At 36.0% G+C, this 24,659-nt stretch overlaps 2 protein-coding genes across 3 annotated transcripts in view; both read right to left on the reverse strand.

Moving 5' to 3' along the window:
- LOC127962003 (PH domain leucine-rich repeat-containing protein phosphatase 2-like) overlaps positions 1-19,467 on the reverse strand; it is a 59,774-nt gene extending 40,307 nt beyond the window's left edge. The window contains exons 1-3 of the mRNA XM_052561398.1: positions 18,959-19,467; positions 14,904-15,181; positions 9,745-9,878 (exon numbers count right to left, since the gene is read on the reverse strand). Coding sequence (XP_052417358.1) covers positions 9,745-9,878; positions 14,904-15,181; positions 18,959-19,123 — 577 coding nt within the window. The 5' untranslated portion in view covers positions 19,124-19,467. The remainder of the gene's footprint in view (positions 1-9,744; positions 9,879-14,903; positions 15,182-18,958) is intronic.
- Positions 19,468-22,209: 2,742 nt separating this feature from the next.
- The window catches only part of ap1g1 (adaptor related protein complex 1 subunit gamma 1), a 28,224-nt gene continuing 25,774 nt past the window's right edge, over positions 22,210-24,659 (reverse strand). For both annotated transcript variants that reach the window (XM_052562128.1, XM_052562127.1), the window contains exon 23: positions 22,210-24,379. In XM_052562128.1, the coding sequence (XP_052418088.1) occupies positions 24,278-24,379 (102 nt within the window). In that variant the 3' untranslated portion in view covers positions 22,210-24,277. The remainder of the gene's footprint in view (positions 24,380-24,659) is intronic.

The raw sequence follows: 24,659 nt of genomic DNA on the forward strand, positions 1-24,659 counted from the left end.
AAAATGAAAAATAATACACGCCAATATATTGTCTTTCATTATGTACAAAACACAGCATGTGTGTTACCACCTCAAAAACTGTGTTCTATGTTTTGTAACCATTTCATGATGCAAATCAACTTCTAACTCACTTTCTCATTGCAAAATTCGGACAAATAAACAATTTCTTCATTGAGGTTCAGCATGGACCAGCTACAAAGAGTTTTGCCTCCATCAAAGAACAAAGTCTTGAAATAATCAGACTCCTGCAGAGCTCAGAATAACATCCCCCTTATAGAGCAAAGATAAATAGGTGCGGTTGTGTAACCCATATAACATCACATAGATTGAGCCGGCTCACAGAGAGACCAGTAGGGGCAAAAGTACAGGTTTACTCAGGACTCAGCGTGAAGCCCCACTAATAATAAACATATACAGTAACACAAGTGACGGACTTTGAGGCATTTTCATGTTTAAGCAGAAAAGCACAGTGATCTTGAATATGAAGACTCAAACTAATAGTACACAAGTCAAGGGTAAAGACTGTACAGCTGCTCTCCTGAGGGACTCAACCCCCATGACCACTCTTGTTGGGATTGGGAATAATGAGACATCCATTTATTTTTTCCCCCTTTTTACGGGTTATCCGGCTAATTAATACAATGATGCAATACATGCAACTGAAATGTGACAAATACATACAGCCATTACTATAATGCCTCAAGTTTCAAGTTCAAAATGCATGCATATATAAATACACACATGCATGTAAATATTTCAGAAATTTTTTACTTTTATATGAAATTTATAATATAAATTGTAAATATATGTAAATATTTTCAAAATGTATATGCATAAATATACACAGAACACACACACACACACATTATGCATAGAAAACTTATTTTGTATACGATTAATTGTGATTAATCGTTTCAGCAATGCTATTAACTATTGTTTTTGTAAACTGAAATAAATCGGAATAAATTCAAGCTAAATAAAATGTATTAAATGCTGAAAGTAAAAAAAAAGCAATTCACGTAAAACTAAGCTAAAATTAAAAATAAAAACTAAACAAAAAATAAGCTCATTCAAAACATTAGCAAATATTAAAATAGTATGTAGACAAAAGTTTTCACCTACAGTGTTTATTATTTTAGTTTAATAGTGCCGTCAAACGATTAAAACTGCATACAAAAATGTTTGCATAATAAATATGCACAGTACACATGCATATGTTATGTATATATAATAATACACACATACAGCACACGTTTTGAAAATACTTGTAAATATTTATATTCATATAAATTATATCCTATATAAATATATACAATTTAGAAACGTAACATCTTAAACATACACACGCATGTCTGTGTATTTATATATACACAATAAATTCACAGTACACATATATATTATGTAAACAAACACTTATTTTGGACGTCATTCATCGTGATTAGTTTAAAAGTAAATTAATCTAATAATGGCCAATTTTAATAGTAAGAATAATGATAATGCTAAGTGATATCTTGATATCGAAATACCAAATTGTCACAGTACTACGTTGCAATACTATCACTCCTGAAGGAAACGCCTGAACGCAAAAGCATTATGGGATCTGTTATGATCAATCTCTTCTTGCCTATGCAGACACAATAAATAATCTATAAGACTCTCATATGTGGATGATGTGCTGTCAGAGTATAGTTATAGAGATGACAAATCTGTCAAACCAAAAAAGGTTTCACATCTGTGATTGGAATATAATCACTCAAGTTCTCGTCACCGTGCCAAACGTTTTCAGATTCCCACCCAGCTCTCTCGATTTTACAGATCATAACTGTGCAGACAGTTTCAGTATTTATTTACCTGAACTTTTTTTTATTTCAAATAAATGTCAAGACTTGTAATTCAGCAAAACACTAAATATGTTGTTTGCATGTCCTCCAGACAGGTCTGGGCTCACAGTTTCTCCATCTACTTCCCCCTGTAAAGTTAAGGCTCCTCGCAGATCAATACCTCATTAGTGGCTAAATCCAGCACCGCAGATGATTTATTTTTGCAAGGCCACAGCAACAGCCAGTGGATTCCATTTCAAGAGGGACTTTAGAGCAAATAAAGCAGTAACGACTGCACAGAAACACCCAAACATGCAGGGTCTGTTTCTCCCTTCAGCTTCTCTTGAGTCAGCATGTAGTGATGTTCACTCCCTCAGACTGATCCATGACCACAGCACGATTTCTGCAAAGTGGGAGAGGACTGAGGAAACTGGCTAATGCGTTTGGACAAGGAAAAACATACTGTAATCAAACACTATAAACAAGCTCTTCAGAAGAATTGTCAGAACATCTGTGCAGAAGAATAAAAGAATAAAAATGCTTTGAAATTGAAAAGTATCATTTTTGAGTTTGAATTAATCTCCAAGTCTAATGTTAAGTAAATTCCTGAAGTAACTTTCCGTCCATTCATAGTCAAGTAATAAGAATGAAATAGTGCAGATGCTAGGTATATAATGTGCAAGGGCTGGGTATGGGGGCAGATTTCATGATTTGATTAAATTCTGATTCAAAAGCTCTCAATCTGAATCAATATGATACGGATTCATTCAGGAATATTTCAGGTACATTCAAATTTTTTTTAAAAACAAAATTACTAATATTAAAAGGTTAAAATTAACATCCCAAACGATTAAATTCAGCTGATGATTTCTTTTTTTTTATTCCAATTTAAGGCAGCAACTGTTTTAAAGTATAATAGTATAGTTTTAAATATAATCAACTTGGTTATATAAGTATTTACAACCTTAATTACATTAAACCTACTTGGGAAAGAAGAAAGCTAAACTTATATATACATATAAAAAAAAAGTTTTTCAACATTATTAGGTTTCTAATTCCAATATGTTGTTGAAATATAAATGTTTGCGTGTCTGTCATAACTTATTTTAGGACAGATTAATTCAAACATGCATTTCGGTATCATTAGCAAGTAAAAATATAAAGAATACAGAATTATTTTTGTTTTTGCCGAAATCACCGCTCTAAGAGTTCCTTGAAATGACTTATGTGAGGAAAATGTAACATTCTGTGACCAAAGCGGTTAAAACACGATGAGATAACTTCAGTAAGCATATCAACATATCTTCTGATGTTCATTCATTCAGGTTTATTTTGCACTATAACTAGTAGTAAAGAGGAAGAAATTACCACTTAAATTGAGGCACTTCAGCGATCTGTTGCACCACTTTAAAAGCATCAAAACCACATGCATTACTTGACGTTTGTGATAAAACTGACAAAATTTGAAATCTGAGACTGTCTCTTATCAAAAGTAATACAGCACAAAGCTTATTGCGATTGCTGAATGAGATATGAGATGCATATCCGTATATGACTCTGAGGTTGTCTTGAGGTTCAAATAGCCAACTATCTACATAGTATTTAACATTTTGGCAATTGGTGGCTAATTTGCATATCTTACTCATCCGTTTTGTCTGATATGCTAACGCCCCTCCGATACGTTTAAGTATGTTTTCTAAGAATCAAACTGTACACTCTGAAGTTAAATCGCCAGCTCTTAGTTAATTTTTTCATGAGATCCAGGTGGATTTTTCCACCCAGCCCTACTCTCTTAAAAATAAAGCTTCTTTAGTGGCATCTGTGGTTCCATGAAGATTTTAACATCTATGGAGATATGCAAAAGGGAGTTTTTTATATTGGAAAAAGGTTCTTCAGATTACATAAAATGCATTAAAAAAGCCTTTAAAAACAAGAGTTCTTTTAAGAACTTGTTCATTCTTTGTGGAACCCGAATTGCTCCTATGGAATTGCTGTCAAAAATTTCTGAATCTTTATTTTGAGCAACTCTTGATTATCAGAGACACGGCGTCTTTTACACCAAAGTCCTATGACTGAGTGTTTGTCCGTAGCTCTTCACACACTCTAAGCTGGTTCTGACTCTGGGTGTGTTTTTTTCCCACAAGTTAACAAAACGAGTGGCCAAATCTCACAGGCTCTGGCCAGCATCTAAGCCACCGGCCTGAACTCACTGTGAGGACAGCAAATCCATCTCACTTTCTCTTTCTTGGCAAAACGGAGACCAAAAGTGCACAGAATACAGTACTGTACTGTTGTTTCCTTTAACAAGCAATCAAACACCATCCCTGAAATCAGAAATCCCATCGATAAAGAGGCATAGCTTTAAAATGTATGACATCATTTACAGTAAGACGTCTGATAACATCACAGAAAGGATGTGACCTGTTCAGGACTGAAACAGGGTTTACACTAGCTAACCCTTGCTCGCTCTCCCAATTAACACACAAAATATGCATGCATATATCACATCACTTTATCATTTTAAATAAATCACTGAAGCAGTCTGGTGTATTAGAGGCATCATAACAGATCCCAGCATACATGAACAATCAACGACATTAATATATTGTAAGGTGCTTTCCATTTTTTTCCAGCTGCACTGTACCTTGAACCGTCCACTGGGAACAATTACACAATAACACACCTTACAAAGATAAAACACAGCGTGCGTTCACCATGACACAGTGAAAGAGATGAACACAAAACACTCACACTAATTTGTTGTCAACATCAACATACTAACATCGATTTTATGTTGTTGCCTAAACAGAGATCAAATGAGCATTTATGACTCTTCTGAAACTGGTCAGGCTGGATCAAGACTGACACCCTTAACTCACTCTGCATCTATGATTGTCTATCATCTGACAAAATGAGATTTGGAGGCATAAAAACATACAGAAACACAAGAGGTTTTGCCAAGGCTGCAGCTTTCATCGGTTCTCTTACTATTTATTCTGGTACATAACATGATGAAAATCCTATTCAACACAATGGCCGGCTCAATTGTAACTGTGCTCTCCTCTGCAGGCACACTTCCTTGTCACAAGATACAGTGCCTTGAACCCCTTGTGAAAAAGAGTACTTATTATGGAAAGTATATATTTTTTATAGAATATATTCGTGTAAATTGAACAAAGTTGTTGAACTTAAAGGGATAGTACACCCATATTTATTTATTTATTCATCATTTTCTCACTCTCATGTCGTTTCAAACTTGAATTATTTTTTTTCTGTTGAACACAAAATAAGATATTTTTGAAGAATGTTGGTAACCAAACAATTTCTGGTGATTTCGATTTGGTGAATTGGTTCAAAAAGATCCGGTTACATCGAATGATTCGTTCGCGAACCGGATATCACAAACTGCTTTGTTTTAAACTCTCTCACAACAGACACGGAAGAGAAGACAATGCAGAATAGTCATAGTTTTAACTATTTTTGGACCAAAATGTATTTTCGATTCTTCAAAAAATTCTAGCTGACCCTCTGATGTCACATGGACTACTTTGATGATGTTTTTCTTACCTTTCTGGACATGGACAGTATACCGTACACACAGCTTCAATGGAGGGACTGAGAGCTCTCGGACTAAATCTAAAATATCTTAAACTGTGTTCCGAAGATGAACAGAGGTCTCACGGGTTTGAAACGACATGAGGGTGAGTTATTAATAAAGTAATTTAGATTATTGGGTAAACTATCCCTTTAAGTACATCTTTATATGCAATTTCATAATTCTATTGAAATACTGTTAAAGTGTACTGCTGAATGTACTGACAAGCATTTACGGTCAAATAAAATACACTTTATGCGTTTAATTTAAATATCATTCATTCAACTTTTTATAATTACACATTTATAATGATCAAATTGCAATTAAGTTAATTTAAAATAAAATAAATGAATAACACTTGTGTCCCTAAGTGTGTTAAGAAACAATCATGAAAGTGCACTCTTTAAGTACACTTAAGTAGGGGTGTGACGGTTAGTATATAACCGTGAGACCGACAGTTATAGTTGAACACCGTCATTAGAACTCTATAACCGCCAAAACCGTGTCATTAAAATATTTTTTACAAACATTTTTTATCAAAGATTATTTTCATTTTTTAGATAGGATCATAAGATGCGCAATATATCGGGAGACATGGTTTTTATCACTTAATGAAGTTTTGTAAATCCTCAGACATGATATTTACCACTTCATTAAATTTTGCTTTGTAGATAACCTTTCTTAAAAACGAATTTCGTTTTGAACAAATTTTATCTTAATTTTAATAAATGTTTCATCAACAAATTGCATTTATTTTAATAAATAAAAAGCAAATATAGCATACAATGATAACCGTGACATGGAAGCACCAGCGCGCCGCGTTCACTTGCACTGCACTAGAGCGCATCTCATCGTAATGAAACTCAGCGTAGGCCTATGCCTCATACATTAGCATTAAATATCTTTGCTGCATCCTTTCTAGAACAGACAATGGCTTTTTTTGCGGCTCGCATCGGCAAAGCATTGCATCGTCCATAGACCGCAAAACAATCAGCGGATGGCGGGCGGGTGCGTCTTTGAAATTTGCTCAAAAAACGTTGGCGCGGATGATGAGTTTTGTGACAGATCTCCTTAATAAATGGAGGTCTGAAATCTCTGCCCCTTTACCGATCAGAGCGCGAGCTGACACGGAGTTAACCCGCTATCTCCAAGAACAACCAATTGACTCTACGGCAGATCCGCTACCCCCCCCCCCCACCCCCGACGGTTATGTTATGAACCGTCACATTTGTCTCACGTCATAACCGTCATCACCAATTCTGAAACCGGCACACCCCTACACTTAAGTTGCAAATTATTTCATTACTATCATAAAGTATACTTAAATGAGTTACGAAACATCCAAGAATGTGTACTCCAAGTACACTTAAGTGTTTTTTGTATTTTATTAATATTATATTACCTGCAAGTATAGTTAAAAAAAAAAAAAAAAAAAATGATTTGAGGTACACTACAAGTGCACATTTAACCCAATGAAATTTATTTTCCACAAGTGATGTCATTCTCAAGTCATTGTTTTACATTTAAAAGAAATTACAAGTATTTTGATAAAAATTATGTGAACTTACATTTGCTCACATTCTGTCAGTCATTCTTGGTCAATGCATGCTTGTTTATTAATAAATCAGCTGAGAAAATGCATCCATAAATTTAATCTGCACCTGAAATCTGTAAAGTATGAGGCCTTCAATATTATTATTACATAATAACAAAAGTGAATGAGACCCAAATGTGAGTACAGCATACAGCAACTGGGGGTGTGCTGCTGACATTATTAATATTACCACAAATAGAGTGTGATTTATTCTCATCCATCGCATCATCAGCTCTATTACAAAACCTGTGTGTTTTGTGATACCCAAAGAAACTATAAAGCCTTGCGATGCAAAAAAATACAAGTGGAAATCAATAGCTGGCTTCAGTATATCAACGCAACATTGTGATAAAGTAACACTGCCAAACTGTACAATATTGATTGTCTTCCTCACCTCTGAGATGGCGGGACGGTTTTAGGACAGCAAACACACAGCACTCTATTCCACTAAGTCTCACCTGTCCCTACAGTCAGGGTGTACAAATGAGGAGGATGCAGGTCATCGGTTCAGTCTCCGTGGCCATATATCATGCGGACGAGCGGGACTGTACCTCACCACCACAGCCCTGACAGGACCGGAGGATGAGGAATGGTACGTCTCCGTTCCCCTGTGGCCCTGACAGATGGGCATTTACTCACTGCCCCAGACCAAGGGGAGCCGTGGGTTACTCAGGCCCAGAGAATGGCTGAGTCTAACAGTAGCTGCTTAAATGCAATCAGGAATGGAGGATGCATCCATACGCAGGGAATTTTATTGCAGTTCATGAAAGCTTTCCACCATGTAATAATGCATCATTATTGCTTAAAGATAGGGTAGGCAATTTCAGAGAGGCTTGCAATAGCAAGCTGGCTTTAAAAGCATAAGATCCCATCCTCCCTGCAAATGACTCTCCAAAGTCACGCCTCCTCCAAAACACATGAACGTGCACTGAATACAGCACTGTCAGATTGCCTCATGTCTCATTCACCAATGAGAAAACATTACAGTACTGTTTAGGGACGCAACAATACTTATCAATATGTAACTTGGTTTTAAACCACAGTTTTTGTTTGGGTTTGGTGGCACATTTTTTTGCAACAAAATTAACAACAACAACAAAAAATCATGTAAAACTCTGTACACTGGAAAAAGCATGGACTATTATATGTCTGTTTAACATTTCTTTTGAGAGAGGTATTATTTTTTCAAATTTGTACCCAAAATAGGATGCATTGGCCATTGAGCGCTATAAACACATGTACTATGAGTTTCATTCATACTGGACAACAGAGGGCGCCCTTGTGCAGAAATCCACAAAAGCTTCATAGAAGTAAGAAAACTGAGCTTCCAGGAAATCCCTAAGTTTTTAAGTTTTACAGTCTAAGCTTTTAAATTTAAAGGATTTAATCTAATACTTATATTTTATTTTATTCATTTATATTTTATTTAAATTACTGAAGACTATTTTTTTAAATGGTTTCAGTTTCACAAACATCTAGGGACCAGAATATCTTTGGTTATGTTCCCACTGCGCAATATTCAAATTTATGACAAAACTGTGGAAAATGCTGCACGTAATCAAGTCCATTCATCATGCCTCAGACATTGCTTTAGGATTTATACATTTATGCAGAAGCTGCGGCCAAAAGCGCTCACTTGCTTACTCATTCACCATTCAATGCATAGTGAAAGTCACATTAAAGCCACAGGAAACAAGAAACAGGAAATGATGTGACTGAGGACTCCGTAGACCCTCATGACTGTGTGCCATGTTCAACAAACCTCTTACATACATCATAACTCTGCCCATGTATGACAAGGCAAGGTAAGCTATTTTATATGTGGTGCAACTTTACAATAAATAAATGTGTTGTGTTATTACCTTTTTTCCATTATGGGTCAATAAATTTAAAAAAAATAAATCTTAAAGATGGCATCCAGATTTTTTCCAAAACCATATAAAACCAACATGAATACAAAGAGTACATTTCCAAAGTCTGTTCCAAGTGAAGTGTTTGCCTTTTTAATATATATAGATTTCTACTTAGTTTAGTTTTAGTAATTCAAATGTAAACCTTTTTTTTTTTTTTTTTCATATTAAGACAACATTTTAAGTTCCCATTCTTTGTAAAAAAAATAAACATCTCAGTATTTAAACATATAGAAATGGGCAGGAAAAAAGCATGATGGTGCCATGCTTAACTGGATATGATACTATGGTAAAACCTTGATATGGACATGCCATAGCATCATTTAATACTGTAGTATTACCTTCCGAGACAACTGTGGTGTTGTACAGACAGTACTGAAACAACATTTTGCTGATGCATTTTTTTTTACAATCTAAAAAGAAAAAAAAAATAGCCAATCACATCATCAGGAAGAGGTTTGTACATGATGGATGCTGGAACAAAAGCTTAATTGGCATCCTTTGTGTGACTGAAGAGAAAGAGCTAGCATCAGACACAATCACAATTCCTGAACACTGATGTTGACACACACTGATGCCTGACTCCAGAAAAAGCCCATTATTCGTTCCACAGCTCTCAGGCCAAAGAGAGAACAGGGAAACGGCGTTCAGACTTGCACCTTTGCAGCGGTATTTGACTACAACCAGTCGCAGAAATGGTACACAAGCACCTCTCGAGCGGACATGAAGCGACTCAAAGAGTTTGCTCTGTAAAGCCAGCAAAGTGTTCACAGAGCTCTGGGATTTTAGCTTGGTCAACACAGCAGAAAGCGGTCCACAACTCACCACTGTAGAAGCGGATCATGCAGCTGAGGTCGGAGTTGGCGGCTTCCTGCTGGACACGGAGCGGGTCTTCATAGCCCATAGCAGTCAGGTAGTCATAGACCATCTGAAGAGGACGCTCGGAGGGGTCCAGCCTCCTACAGACAGAAGGAGACCAGAGAACTCAAATACAGCGCTCTAAAACACAAACGACAAATAGACTTAGAAACTGATCGCATACAAAATAGTTCACACAAAAATGAAATTGCTGTAAATGTATTCTCCCCCAGGACAAGAAGTAGAACAGATCTGGAGAAATGTAGCATTGCTATGTTTGTAAGAAATAAATCCATCAAGACATTTCAACTCCAAACTGTCGTTTTCTAGATAAAATACAAGTCCTTTATTATTAATACTGCATTCTCCAATAAAAAAAAAAAGGTTGTCTCGCCTGAATCAGGAGAGAAATCTGCACAGATCACAAATTCAAAAGTGAAAACCATCCAAAACAGTCTGAAACCAATTTGTAGGTGGACTTTGATGTAAGAGGACAAAAGGGACTGACTTTTTCACTAGACGAAGCATTATTAATTATGGATTATGAATGCCTATTTTAGTAAGAACTTAAAAATGTCTTGATGGTTTTGTTTCTTACAAACACGCAGCTGGTGGATTACTGTGATGTTTTTATCAGCTGTTTGGACTCTCATTGTGACGGCACCCATTCACTGCAGAGGATCCACTGGTGAACGAGAGGTGAAATTATTACATTTCTCCAAACCTGATGAAGAGAAAAAAAGAAAAGAAAAAAAAAAACCTTGGATGGCTTGAAGGTGAAGTAAATTTGAGTACATTTTCAGCAGATGTTCATATTTGGGTGAACCATTCCTTTAAGAAATTTCTAAATGTCTTTAGAAGATGAAAGATTATATGAACAGAAAGTATTCCTTACTCTTTGCCATGTGTGTTTATTTGTACCAAATAACCAAATGAGTACAACATGGTGATGCTCACTTTCACTTTCATATAATGTATATTTTTGACTGACTGGGGCACATTATTGAGCAATCAGGGAACTATCAGATTTATAAATGACATTTCATAAATAAATGAAATACTGCCAATAATTTTTCAATTTCAGCGCCCAAACCTCATGAAACCCTTGTGAAATACACTTAAATGTATTGAATGTACCCTCGCAATGTACTTAGAATCAGTTTCCTCATGGGGAACAAAAAAATAAGTCCCCGCGAGGTCCAAATTTACTAGTATTACTATATGTGTGGGAACATTTGGTCCTCATAATTTATTTGTACTAAAAACAATAAGTCGTTAATAGTTTCGGTCAATTTTCTTGGAAGAGAAAGTGTAATTTTTAGGTGAAAAAAAATAAAATAAACTGAAACAAAAATAACACACTGCATTAACAGTGCTTGCATTTTAATGCACTGAGAAACAAGAACATTTAATGCAATGCATTATTTTTTCTAACTAGTGCATAACATGCTTTTTTGGTTCAAAGATATTTGTCATTATTTTTCTTCCATACACAAGTATCCCAGCTCTGAACAAGCGTGACAACACACAGGTGTTTCGATTTAAGATCAGACTCTGTCCTGACATCCCCGAGCAGAGCCTCTCCCTCAGAGTTGGGTGTTTTCCCAGCACGCCAGACAGATAATATTTCCCAATCCACAGGGATCACGTCTCGTCCAGCTCAATATCTCAACATTCATTAAAGCGCTGAAAGCAAAAGCACACCGAGCTCATGACGTCTGACAATATTCCCTTTAAACAAAGCAAGTAATCAGTCTGTTGATCTGACTCGATCATCTGTTCGTGACATGACGGCATCCTGCTTTTTATTAAAACTGTCCGACCTCATAATCGTCCACCTCACGCAGCGCCGCAGTCTTTCTCTCCCTGATTAAATCGTCATCTCATTCCGCCGCTCTAATCCTGTTAAGGATCCTCAGGGCGCTCTGATGCAGACAGGCCAGCGAACGCTGCAATCTGTGACCCACAGCCTGGCAGCTGCTCCGATCACATGCTCACAGACAGACCGGTCAGGTGTCCTCGTGTTGAAGAGGAGCATGGGTCGGCCGCACCGTGCCTCCACAGCAGAAGCCCAATTCAGCAGACAGAGATTTGCTGTAGGGCTGCTGGATTCAAGATGTGGGGGGTTAAAAAAAATTAAAACTGATATTGCAATGTAAGATTTAATTTGCTTATTGTGTAGAGCTTCACAATTATTTTTATTACAAATAAATTAAATGCATAAAAATATAAATACTAAAATCAATACAAAAATAAGAAAACATTTTTATTTAGCTGTAAAAGAAAAGAAATCTGTATAATTATTATTATCATTATTAATACTCAAATAAATCAAGTAACTTTGCATTAAAATAAGACTGCATAATAATAATAATAATAATAATAATAATAAATTATTATTGTTTGTATTAATGCTAAAAATAAAAATAATAATTATTGAAATTTTGCGGTTTAAGAAAACTAAGAAATTACTAGCAGTAGTAAATTATAAAAATAAAGAAATTACTAAATCGAAACAAAATTAGAAATATTTTGTAATTTTTCTAAAAAGTATTTAAAATACATAATAATAATAACAACAACATCAACAACTACAACATATCATAATACAATTAATTAACAATATAATGACTTTATACAAATACAAACATTACTAAATAAAACATAAGAAACACTGTTGTAATAAATAACATGTAAATACAAATTTAAATAATACTTTTAATTCACATTGAAACCATAAATAAATCACAATACTTATATTTATGGATGTCTTAATTTCTTCAATTTCAAGCATTAAACCACTGAATATTTTTTCTCCCCATCAAAGTGTTGAGGAGCGCTTCTTTTAAGATGGTTGGTGCATGCTAAATTCCCAAATGCACATTAAAGGGGTGATTAATTGCCATTTCACTTTTTTAACACTGGTTAGTGTGTAATGTTGCCGTTTGAGAATAAGCAATATCTGCAAAGTTGTGATGCTAAAAGCTCAATGCTAACAGCGATAAATACGCAAATACGGCAGGTAGGGACTACAACAAGCTACTTCCTGGGTTTGTGTCATCACAAAATCAGAAATGTACATAAACTCCGCCCCCAGGAGTATGCAACCAAGGGGGCTGAGGTGCAGGTGGATAATGAGCTGCTGACGTGTAACCGAACACAGTGCTGCACTTCACTCTGAAACACAAAGTGCATTGTTTATTTCAGTTGCCTTTGCAGCTGATAATTGCATTAAGCAATAATGTGCTTTTGTTTTTATTTTGACTAATCATGCATCCCAACTCTGCGGCTTTGCAGAGTGCAACTGACAAGGACACTTTAGGGACTTAATGGTTTCTTGCTGCTTACCTGAAGTGAAATAAATAGTAGACGAGGGTAGAAAGCGCGCACACACACACACACACACACCAGCAGATGTACCTGTGAGCTGCTCTAATGTGCAGCCTCCTCACAGCTAATTCAGCTTAGCTGCCTGGCTTTACCTCGACTCAGAGCTGGACTGCTTCCTGCGAAATAATGTGATTTCAGCCATCTCAGCCACAGCACAGTCAGTCCCAGAAGGGCAGAGAGAGGGGAAAGCATGACTTGCTTTTCTCTCTTTGTCTGACACACCTTCAAAACCACCACATACACACACACACACACACACACAGAGACAGAGACCGAGGAAAGCACAAGCCCCCCTCGAGAGCACAGCGAGTGTTGCAGACACCTGCATATTCTGGTGTTTTGCTCTTGTGCACTTAAAAATTCGTTTTTTTTCCCCCAAATCTGGAAGTCATGATTTTAAAGGGACAGGTCACTCAAATTTTCTGTCATCATTTGTTTCGAAAATGTTCGAAAGTAAACAAATTAAGACAGTATTACAGTTGCACTGTAATAAATAAATAAATAAATAAATTATTTATATATATATATATACTTTAGAAAATAAACCACATATTGATATCTAATTCAAAAAAATAAATAAATAAAATTGTGCAGCCCTGCAAAAAAGTACAGAAAACCTGGAGTTAAAGAATAAATGTAAAAAATAAAAATAAAAAAATCACATTTTAGCTTTAGTATGTTAGCAAACATCAAAATAAGTTGAAAGCATAACAAAAGATTGTTAAAAGAATGACTTGTAAAGAAATGTACTTTAAAGTAAAACTTTGAATTTGACATCAGTATAAAGTTAGTACAAACTTTTTAAAAGTGCACTCAAGCATGTTGAGCAACGCTTAAGTCATGAAAGTCTATTTGAAGTACACTCAAGTGGTCTTTTATGTCATATTACATTACCAGCAAAAGCGGCTTGTTAAAATATAGTTTGATTTGAAGTACACTGCAAATGCATGTTCAATACTATTAAGTGCACTCGTCACACTCCCGCCGGCCCTTCAGGCCATCTCGAGCCCTGAGATAGGACACACATGGTCATGATCACAATATCCTGGACGATCATTAACATTCAGAATATGTGACCCTGGAGCACAAAACCAGTCATCAGTAGCACCGGTGTATTTGTAGCAATAGCCAACAATATATTGTATGGGTAAAAATTATACATTTTTCTTTCATGCCAAAAATCATTAGGATATTAAGTAAAGATCATGTTCCATGAAGATATTTAGTAAATTTCCGACCGTAAATATATCAAAACGTAATTTTTAATTGGTAACATGCATTGCTAAGGATTTAATGTGGACAACTTCAAAGGCGATTTTCTGAATATTTCGATTTTTTTGCACCCTCAGATTCCAGATTTTCAAATAGTTGCATCTCATATATTGTCCGATCCTAACAAAGCATACATCAATGGAAAGCTTATTTACTCAGCTTTCAGATAACGTATACATCTCAATTTCACAAAATTGACCCTTACTTGACAGGTTTTGTGGTCAAATGAAGAAATGAAGGACCAACCCTGCAACTCACATAACCAGTCATTTATAACCAACAAGCGTTGATATTCACCTTATTTCTGATAAACACCCTGACCTGTGTGTGTGTGTGTGTGTGTGTTTGTGTGGCCCAACTGCTCCACAGCACGAGTCAGATAAGGATTGTTACCAAAACAAGACATCGTCTAGACAGAAAATTAGAGCTGGGTGATCGAGCATCTATCTCTGTGTCTGTGTTACCTGATTAGGTCTCCGTGCAGCTGCAGATAGAGACCCTGCACGTCTCTCTGGGCGCACAGCTCCTCGGCTGTGGTGTTGGTGGAGCAGAGCACCAGCTTCAGGTCCGGCTGGGTGCTGGTGGAGGTCTGGGGGCCCGAGGCTGGAGGCGGAGGCTCCGAGGCCCCGTACAGACACACACAGCCTCGCTGAGCATCGCCCTTCAGCCAGTCTCGCTCTCGAGAGCCGAAGCGCGTCTTCCTCGTCACACAGCCTCGACTGCCGTTCCTCTTCATGTTACGCTGCAGAGAAGAGTCTGGATTAGATGCTGCCTGGGTTTTTTAAAGAAATTATGGCCTTCTAGAAATAAGGCCAAATTAAGTGTTTTCCAGTCCAAATCAGTCGCAGGAAATCATGCTCTGGTAACCACAAGCCGGTGGCTGTCGGGACTCCACCCAGCAACACAGAGTCTGTCTGAGAGACACCAGGGTTTGTTTTCGCTTGCAGAAAACTACGCCGGTGCAAATATTTACCCAGGACACAAATGCCCTGCAGAGATGTGCGAGTCGAGACCACTTCGGAGACGATATGTCATTAGTACGGCTGGTGAAATCATTCTCTGATGATGCTCGGACCACTACACGCTGCCATCAGCAGCTCTGGGGTCTAAAATAACACTGGACCTTTCATTGGAAGGACAAAGAAAATCTAAATATTGAACTTCTTTTAAGGTTCAACAAAAAGTCATACAGGTTAAATAATAAATGATTATTATTCCCATTACTACTACTACTACATTCCACAGAATTTTTATTTTTTTATTTTTTTAGAAAGAAAGTCAGATTGGTTTGGAACAACTAGTTTAATAAGAACCATAAACAAATACTTTATTTATTTAGAAATTAATAATAAACTTTTTTTTTCCAAACCAATATTTCTAATAACCATAAAAAATAAATTATTATTAATAATATGCATTTATTTATTTGTTTATTTATTCAAAAAGGAAGAAATATTGTTTTGGAACAAACAGTTTATTAATAATAATAATAATAATAATAATAATAATAATAATAATAATAATGATAATGATAATAATAACAACCATAAAAAATAAATTATTATTAATAATATTAATTCAGAAAGAAATAAAGAAAGACATACTGTTTTGGAACAACCAGTTTAATATTAATAAGAACCATAAAAAATTAATTATTTATTCATAATATTCATTAATTTATTTATTTATTTAGAAGTAAAGAAAAATAAATATTGGTTTTGAACAACTGGTTTAATATTAATAAGAACCATTTGTTTACCCATTTTTGAATATTTTTGAATAATATCCATCCACAAAAAGTCATTGCTAAACCACCTCTGATTTTTGATCAGATTTGCTGTCTTCTGTGTCTATATTTGTTCTAATCATTTAAATAATGTGGTCAAAAAATGAGCAATATTTCACAGTTGACTTACCGTCAATCCATTCTTTCTAATCAAATGCGTCAGCATTATTACCCGTCTCTATCTGCACTCATGTCAAGTTAGGTTTACTGTATGTGAGACAAACAATAATAATAATGACATATTTGACATACATTAATATTAATGAATGCTTTGAATAACGAAAAGGTTTTCTTTTTCTTTTTTATTAAGAGCAACTAGATAAGACAGCATGACTATAAGAACACTGTGGTCTAATAACAGAGGAAAAAAGCACTGTAAGATCAACTAGGAAACTCTGCTTATTCACTCACAGGCAGGAGGAAGCCACTGAGATCTAATTTTGTTTAGATCATCTATTACAATGCCTGAATGCCACAATTACATAATCGTTCAAAGCGGCAATTAATCATCCAAAGTCCATTTATGTTATTCTGCATGCTTAAGATATGTCTTTTTTCTTTCTACATGTTATCTTATGGTTTATAAACAGCTAGATGTAGTGGAATGGAACAGAACGCAGGTGTTTTAAGATATGGCAAGCTGTTTTAATATCTATTTATATATATATATATATATATGTGTGTGTGCGTATGTGTGTTTGTGTGTGTGTGTGTGTGTGTGTGTGTAGGTGCATAGCCTCAATTTAGCAATGAAAAAAAAATCATTGTTAATGATTAAGTGAATAATACAATTTAAGTTCAAATATGATAATATAAATACATCTATTATTTTACTTATTTTTTTATTCAATTTTTGTATTTTTGAATGTATTTTCATTCTAAATGTAATACTTCCCAATGTACTAACCAGCATTTATGGTAAACTAAAATATATTTTAATGTCATTTTTATTGAAACTTGTTTATCATGCAATTTTAAATATATCTGTAATTATGCATTTTTGTAATGTAAAACTTTTGCATGTGCTTTAGTATGCTAGATACCAACACATCAAAATAAGTGTACTTCTTTAAAGCATGTTGAAATATTACAACTAGGGCTGTCAGTTTAACGTGTCAACTTAATTAGTTATGAAAACAATAACGTGATAATATTTTAACGCAGTTAACGCACTGGCCCCACCCCCAGATGTATACATCAGCTTACAGTCCATACGGTTGACTGATGACAAATATGATGCAGGGCACAAATGCAGGTATGCCCTAAAATTCAAGATATTGGGGCAAAAAAATGCCCCTGTATGGGTCTCACATTTATAAAATATGATAAACGATAGCAGACAGCAGCGAGAACACGAGTGCAAATGTGATTTAAGATAATATTGTGATATATTTTAAACACAATAGTGTGTTTTTGCTCAGGTTTGAGAACTAAAATATTAGCTATAAGGCCACTGCAAAATTGTTCTGCGTCTGTGAACAATAGCTGTGTTTAGTTTCTGAATGAATCCTTGTTTTGAACGAATCGTGTAAACCAATGATTCAATGGTTAATTCATAGAGAGAGCGGTTTACTTCATTCGGGAATGAATCGGCTGTTTTGAACAAATCAAATGAATGAATGACTCCTAAAGAAATTTACCGACACTTGCTTACAGTTTTACTTTCTTCTTTAGAGTATCATTTAATTTGGGCTATAAAAAAAAATTACATCAAAAGGAATGGTTCACCATATATATATTTTTTTTAATCTGTCATCATTTATTTAACGTCATGTTTTTTCAAATCTGAATGACTTTCTTTTGCGCAAAAAAAAAAAAAAGGTATTTTGGTAACAAAGCAGTTTTGGTAACCAATGATTTTGTCAATGTCTACTTGCTTCTTTCATTTAACACAATAATAGCATTAAATAATATTTTGTGGGTATTTTTTACAGCCAAATTTAGTTTGCAATTAATTATTCACAGCACCATGTAATTAATTAGATACATTTTTAATATTCTTTAAAGTTTTAAGTGTACTTGTATGTGTTGGGAAAGTCATGAATTTGTGCTCTAAGCACACGAGGCATTTTATTTCATCAATATTATATTATCTGCAAGTACAGTTTTAAAAGTAGTAACGCACCAGTTTGAGGTTGAATTAATGACTCAGAATCAAAGTGGTTTTTATATGGAGGCCTATACTTTAAAGGAATACATGTTAAAACAGCTTGCCATACTTAAGAACCGTTTTTAAAGCTATAACAAGACTACTTTTTCGGTTAACAATGTCATGTCAACAGTGCTAAGGGGGTGAGAAGCGACGCAATGACCACTTACGTCCATCTGACGCCTGTGTATAAAGACAGAAATAGAAATTACAGAATAGCCAGAACGCCCTAAAAAAGATTATAAGCGCTACACTGGAACTATTCTGACACAACCCATAAACTGACAAGTTGAAGCAACATAAAGTGAGATCAATCTCTTTCAATCGAGATTGCATTGAGATCTAGACCGTCCACTTTCACGGGATGTGTTGCAAAACCCGGTGAACCGCCTACACATACAGCTGCATCTGTCATCACATCTCAGACGCGGATACGATGCTGTCTAGTTAGGGAGCGCGCAAGATTTTGAGACACGGACGGCGGCGTGTGGAAGTGTTATACAGATAATTGCTGATGCAGTCCACGGATTCACACGTACTTTGGCCCTGCTGTTTAACAACAACGCTGAGACCTAAACTGGTACCTTTAAAACGCGAATTCCCGTTCCCGCTCGGGCTGTCGGTGCTTCATGCAGCACCGGGATCAGCGGCGCTCCGCTGCCCGCCTGGACATCCTCCACATCGGCTGCATTTCTCCGCTCCGTGTCGGCGCTCTGGAGCGACCGCGCTATGCTTTTCTCGTCCTTCATTTCGCCTACATTTGACGTCTTTCAGCACAGAAATCCAGATGTAAGATACCAATCGGCGACGGATAAATTCCAGTACAGAAGGCGGTAGAAAAAGCCCATCCTGATTTGATGAGACGCCATAGTGGGACTGAAGCGCACGGCTGTCAAATAAACTCAATCAATAAACATGAGGGGGCGGAGCTTCTTATTATTCACGCAGCTCTGCCCATTCCTGCACTTCCGCTGCTGAATTATTCATGAGAATACTTCAACATGTGCCCAGTTGTTAAAAAGTAATCTGATCGGATTTGCGCCTTCGGATTGGATCAAATCTTTAAAATGGGTTGTTCAAAAGACAATAATAATAGTAATAATAATAATAATAATAAAAGATTCTGAATTCGGATTAGATTATGAAATACAATCTGGATTTTAATCTGAATTGGGATACTTTTGATAAAAAACAACTGGATTATTATGATCCCAGCAGAAGAGTGGATATTAGGAACAAAAATGTAATAAAACTTTAAAACTGGTCCAACAAATACATTTGTAACATGTAATATATCCCCAAACAGCTGTCAATATCAAACAAAAAACTACATCAGTAGTATTTATTAGTGTAAATGCAATGAAAAGATTAAATGCCAGATTAAACTTTTTGAACAACTGGCCCCTGGTGATGTGACATGGTTTCACATTTTTATTCATGGTTTTGAACATTTACCGAGCATGCAGCTCTCCAGAAAATGCAAATAATCTTTTAGTTAATCAATGTCTGTTTTGTTCCTTTTGAAAGGGTTTCTGATAAATGACACTCCATCCATCAGTCAGCACTGTTAAAAGAACATCAGGTGTGTAAATCTAGAGAGATTTGGAGTCATTCACTCTTATCAAGAATCACTGACCTCTGTCACCCAAACTGGAATGACTCGCTCTTCTTGTGCAATGTGTTTTGAAGCAGTTAAACTTTAAACTGAACATTTTGTAGCATGCTATAAATCACAGGCATATTGAGATAAATTTGATGTTCTAGCAAATATAATGCATAAAGTCTATGACTGTAAACATGTCAAGGTAGCGGAGTATCGCATTAGGAAGATGAGGAAGAAAGGATTTAACAATCTGACAACAAATTACATAAAACAGGTTATGAATTCACAGCAGTTTTCTCAGCTGTAAACACTTTTAAATTCCAATACATGATGTCTATTTTTATTATATGACAGTCACATTAAAACTATCTAAACCTGTCAAAAATGGTCTTGGGAACAAAATTATTTAAAAGGGAAAATAACAGGTGGATGTTTTGTTTTTTGTTTTACAAATACAACACTGGAGTCAACTTAACGGAACACAGGATTAAGATGAAAAGTAATAGAAAAGGATATGAATAGTTATTGCATAATTCAGAAATTGGCTTCCATGCCATTGCAGTTTCAAAGTTTAACACAAGAGGGTGACGGCAGACTACTGTGTCTGCAAAAAATAAAACTACATCTGGATCATTCAGAATCCCAGAAACACAAAACACAACAAACATCAAGTTTGACTGTTTTTATTTGATCATTTTCTCCAACCCAAAGACAATAATACACAGCATAAGTCTAAAATATCCCATGTCATTTTCTTCCATCATCATGTACTCAGTCCAGCACTCATTCCTTGAGGATCATCCATCATATCAGACTCATTGGGGTCATCCTCCCCTCCTGCACAAGTTCAGATGTGTTGAATACCAAGTGTAAAATATCCGAGTAGAGAGCACATGTATAGATACACTCAAAAAAAAAAATAACCGATACCTTTACAGATTACAAAGGGATTCTGATGGAGAAGGCGATCATCCAAGCATGTGATACAAAGTCCTCCGGGTCAAGCAGTGACACCCAGTCCCCAAGACTGCTTCTTAATGAGGATTAATTTGAAGAATCAACAGTGTATTTCCAAATGTACAAAGGTCTGTGCATGTATCGCAAGATATAGTGAATAGTGGTGACTTGAGAATTCGAACTTAGGTTGCATTACTTCAGGATGTTTACATAAAGAGTAGAAATGACAATATTTACATTGCTTTTTTCACATGCAGCTGAAAAAAAAAATCATTTGGTGTTGACGAAACCGATGGTTGTCTTGCCCTCTTCAATGCCCAAAGGTCTTAGTGTAAAAAGCAGAAGATTGTTAATGAAAAAGTGCCATGTCATCGCCATTTACTATTGTTACGCACCTCTCAACCACAGGCTGCCAGCTAATGTAATGCAAGTTCACTAAAGAGTCATCGAAACATTCAAGGACAAATCATGTTCTCACAATAGGGATATTTCGCTTTTCCCAAAAGCAATTTATATGAAGTTATGCCTCAACTCCAAATGCTTCATAAAAAAGGACTTTTTGGGAATATAGGGTGGTTTATGGGAAAACTATAACTTTGGTTTACTATAAAGGGGTCTGAAGATTCACTCTAAAAAATAAAAGGTGCTTTAAAAGGTTCTTTATAGCGATGCCATGGAAGAACCATTTTTGACTCCACAAAGAACCAATCATTCAAAGGTCATCTCGTCCTTTTCTTTTTATAATCTGAAGAACCATCTTTAGCCACTTTTCATTAAAACCAATAGGTTCTTCAAAGGTTAAAGGTTCTTTATGGAACCATGTAGACAACAACAAAGGTTCTTCTACAGCATCATGAAGCACCTTTGTTTTTAAAAGTGTAGTTCATGTCACTTCAAACCTGCTTCTGTGGAACACAAATGATATTGAAACTTAATGTCTGCATATAATGGAAATCAATGGAGTCTAGTCTTGATTTGGACAGTTTACACATTTCTTCAAAATATATTATTTTGTGTTCCACAGAAGAAAGTCATTCATACAAGTTTGGAGTGAACTAAACTCTCCCTTTAAATTGCATTATGTAAAACTGGGAGTACATGACGGAAAAAAATTAAAATAAAACAAATCAGCTGCAGATCATCAAATCATATTGGTGTCCATAAGCAGCATTTCATTTTTTCAGTTGTAAATGACTGTGATCCACCACACATCTAGATAAAACAAAGCCAACTCAAGATCATGTGCACATTACACCCCTAGCTGAACGTCACAGGTCTTCAAATGGGATTTTTATTTGATTTGATCTGGTTGATGCGTTTTACAATTATATACAATATACAGGCAGCACATAGTACAGTTTCTTTCCAATAAACAATCAATCAATCAAACAGGTAAGTTGTTAAATTAAACCACCTTCTGAGGGACAGCTTCAAACATTATACACTGGAAGCAAGTCTTAGAAAACCGGATCTTAAAAAGGGATGAAAAGAAACAGATGATGCATCTTAAAAGCCCTCAGAAATGTACAGAAAAAGCCAAGAAATCGAAAGAATCGCAACAAAACACAAAGAGGCTATTAGAATGAGAAGTCTTTTTTTTTTCGTTCTTTCTCCATATACATAACATTGTTAACATTTTTCCCAAGCCCAAAGAACATCTCTTGATTTGGTCACCAGACTTCAGTGTGGCATAGCAAATGCAATTACGCAAAGTGATGAAGGAAACGAAGAGCAGCGACAGATGACGTGAAGTGAGGATTTCCATGACTTGATGAAACAATCATAGTGCTCTTCCGAGCCGACAAAGACAAAACAAGACGACAGTGTGAGGTATATTCAGGTTAATGTTGCAAACTGCCTTTGGAAGCTGCAAGAAGAGACACTGACTAATGCACGCCGACAGTACAACGCCCTCTGAACGAGAACTCGAGTGAAATGACTGCGAAACAAAAAAAGTCCTCTACTCTTCAGTCAACTCTCAGGGCTTTCTTTTTACCCGGCTATGACAAAGGCACATTGCTTTAGTTCAGGCAATATTTCCATACTTCAAATCACTGCAGAAAGTCAAAAAAAAAAAAAAGTCCATTCAGTGCATGGAACTACATTCATGAAGGCCTTATATTAATAGTCTATATTTACAGCATCTACGCTGACCATAACCTCATTATACATCGCTGGGTGTTAATTTAGTGAGAAATCAATTTCAAGATCACACTCTTTAACTACATTTTTTACCGATTTCAATGCTTAATGATTGAGCTAAAAATCTTAAAACTGACAACGTCTTCAGTGTAGGCTATTTTCAATCTATTTAAATGTATTTTAAGATTTAAAAAACAATACGAGAACACACCATCTGTGACTAGTAGAGGCAAACAAAACTGCAATATGCCAAATTAAAGGTTTTGGGGGGAAAAGTGTCCAGCTTTGATGATGAAAAACTATTGGGTGATGTAAGCTGCGCAAAAATTAACGAGCAACACACTCCCTCTCTCTCTCTGTCACCTCAAAAAGAGACGCTCCAGTGTCGATGTCGAAGACATTTAGACGCTGTCTAAAAAATCAAAGTATGCGCTGTTGCCTATTCTTGATGATACATGTGATGAAGGTCAAGCACTTCTGGACAGATCTGTTAGTGTGTACATTACTGCTGACAGACAACGCTTTCATGTGAAATACGGTGTAGCCACCACATCGCTTGTATCCGGGACATTAGATCAGCCTTACACGACAATTACTAAATGCCATGTACAACGATGATTTAAGGCGACATCATCACAACCCATTTTCCTCTTGATTCTGAAATGCTTAAAGGGGCAAATGTTCAGACTTTGCAATTAATTCAATATGTCGTTGCTTTTCTTAAAATACACCAAACCCATTAACAAGATTAAAAACATGGACAAAATCAAACAAAACAGACAAGCAGCTCCTTTGTATAGTGGCCACCAGGGATGTTTCCTCATGTTTGGGGTGAGCAGGAGTGTGGGAGTGCACTACAGTGACAGATAAAGTGAAGTGCACAACGCTAAGTGCAAGTGTGAGTATGGACATTTTGCACTAAACCCGAAGTAGAGAGAGAAAGACAGACGGGCGAAGAAATGAATGAAAAGATATGTATTGAGATGTGATTTTTCTTCATCGATGTCACTGTAATCATCATCATCATCATCAGTCTTTATACCATCAACTCTTGACTGTGTCAGGAGGATTCCACTGCTTCCCATGCAACCCCAGGGCAGCGTCTGTGGTGATGTCACGGGGGATCGTTTGGGAATGGGGAGGGGACATCTTTCCCATTGTTCCCTTGCTGGGGGTCTTTAAGATTGAGAAGGGTGGCAGATCACTGCCAGGACTGAGGGGGGAAATTGTTGACTTCGGCCAGGTCTTGTACAGGAGAGCCTTTGTGAGTGTATGTCAGCTTGATCCGCATTCGCAACTGTTGCTGTAATAAAAGAGCAGGTCAGGTACGAGCTTAAGACAAAATGATGTTTCAAGATGTTTCTCCATAAAACTGAATCATTAATTGCTATAAATGTAAGCATTAGAGGTGGCAAACTAGGGCTACATAACTAGTTTGAGATTTCATGGATTTAAAATGTGAAAGGTTTGCCGTATGTTTGTAGGGCTGCACAATTTGGCAAAAAAACGAATATATAATAATAATAATAATAATAATAAAAATAATGATTATGTATATAAAAATAATAACTGAGATGTGCAAA

The sequence above is a fragment of the Carassius gibelio genome, chromosome B7 (assembly GCF_023724105.1).
Source record: "Carassius gibelio isolate Cgi1373 ecotype wild population from Czech Republic chromosome B7, carGib1.2-hapl.c, whole genome shotgun sequence".
Classification (NCBI taxonomy): domain Eukaryota; kingdom Metazoa; phylum Chordata; class Actinopteri; order Cypriniformes; family Cyprinidae; genus Carassius; species Carassius gibelio.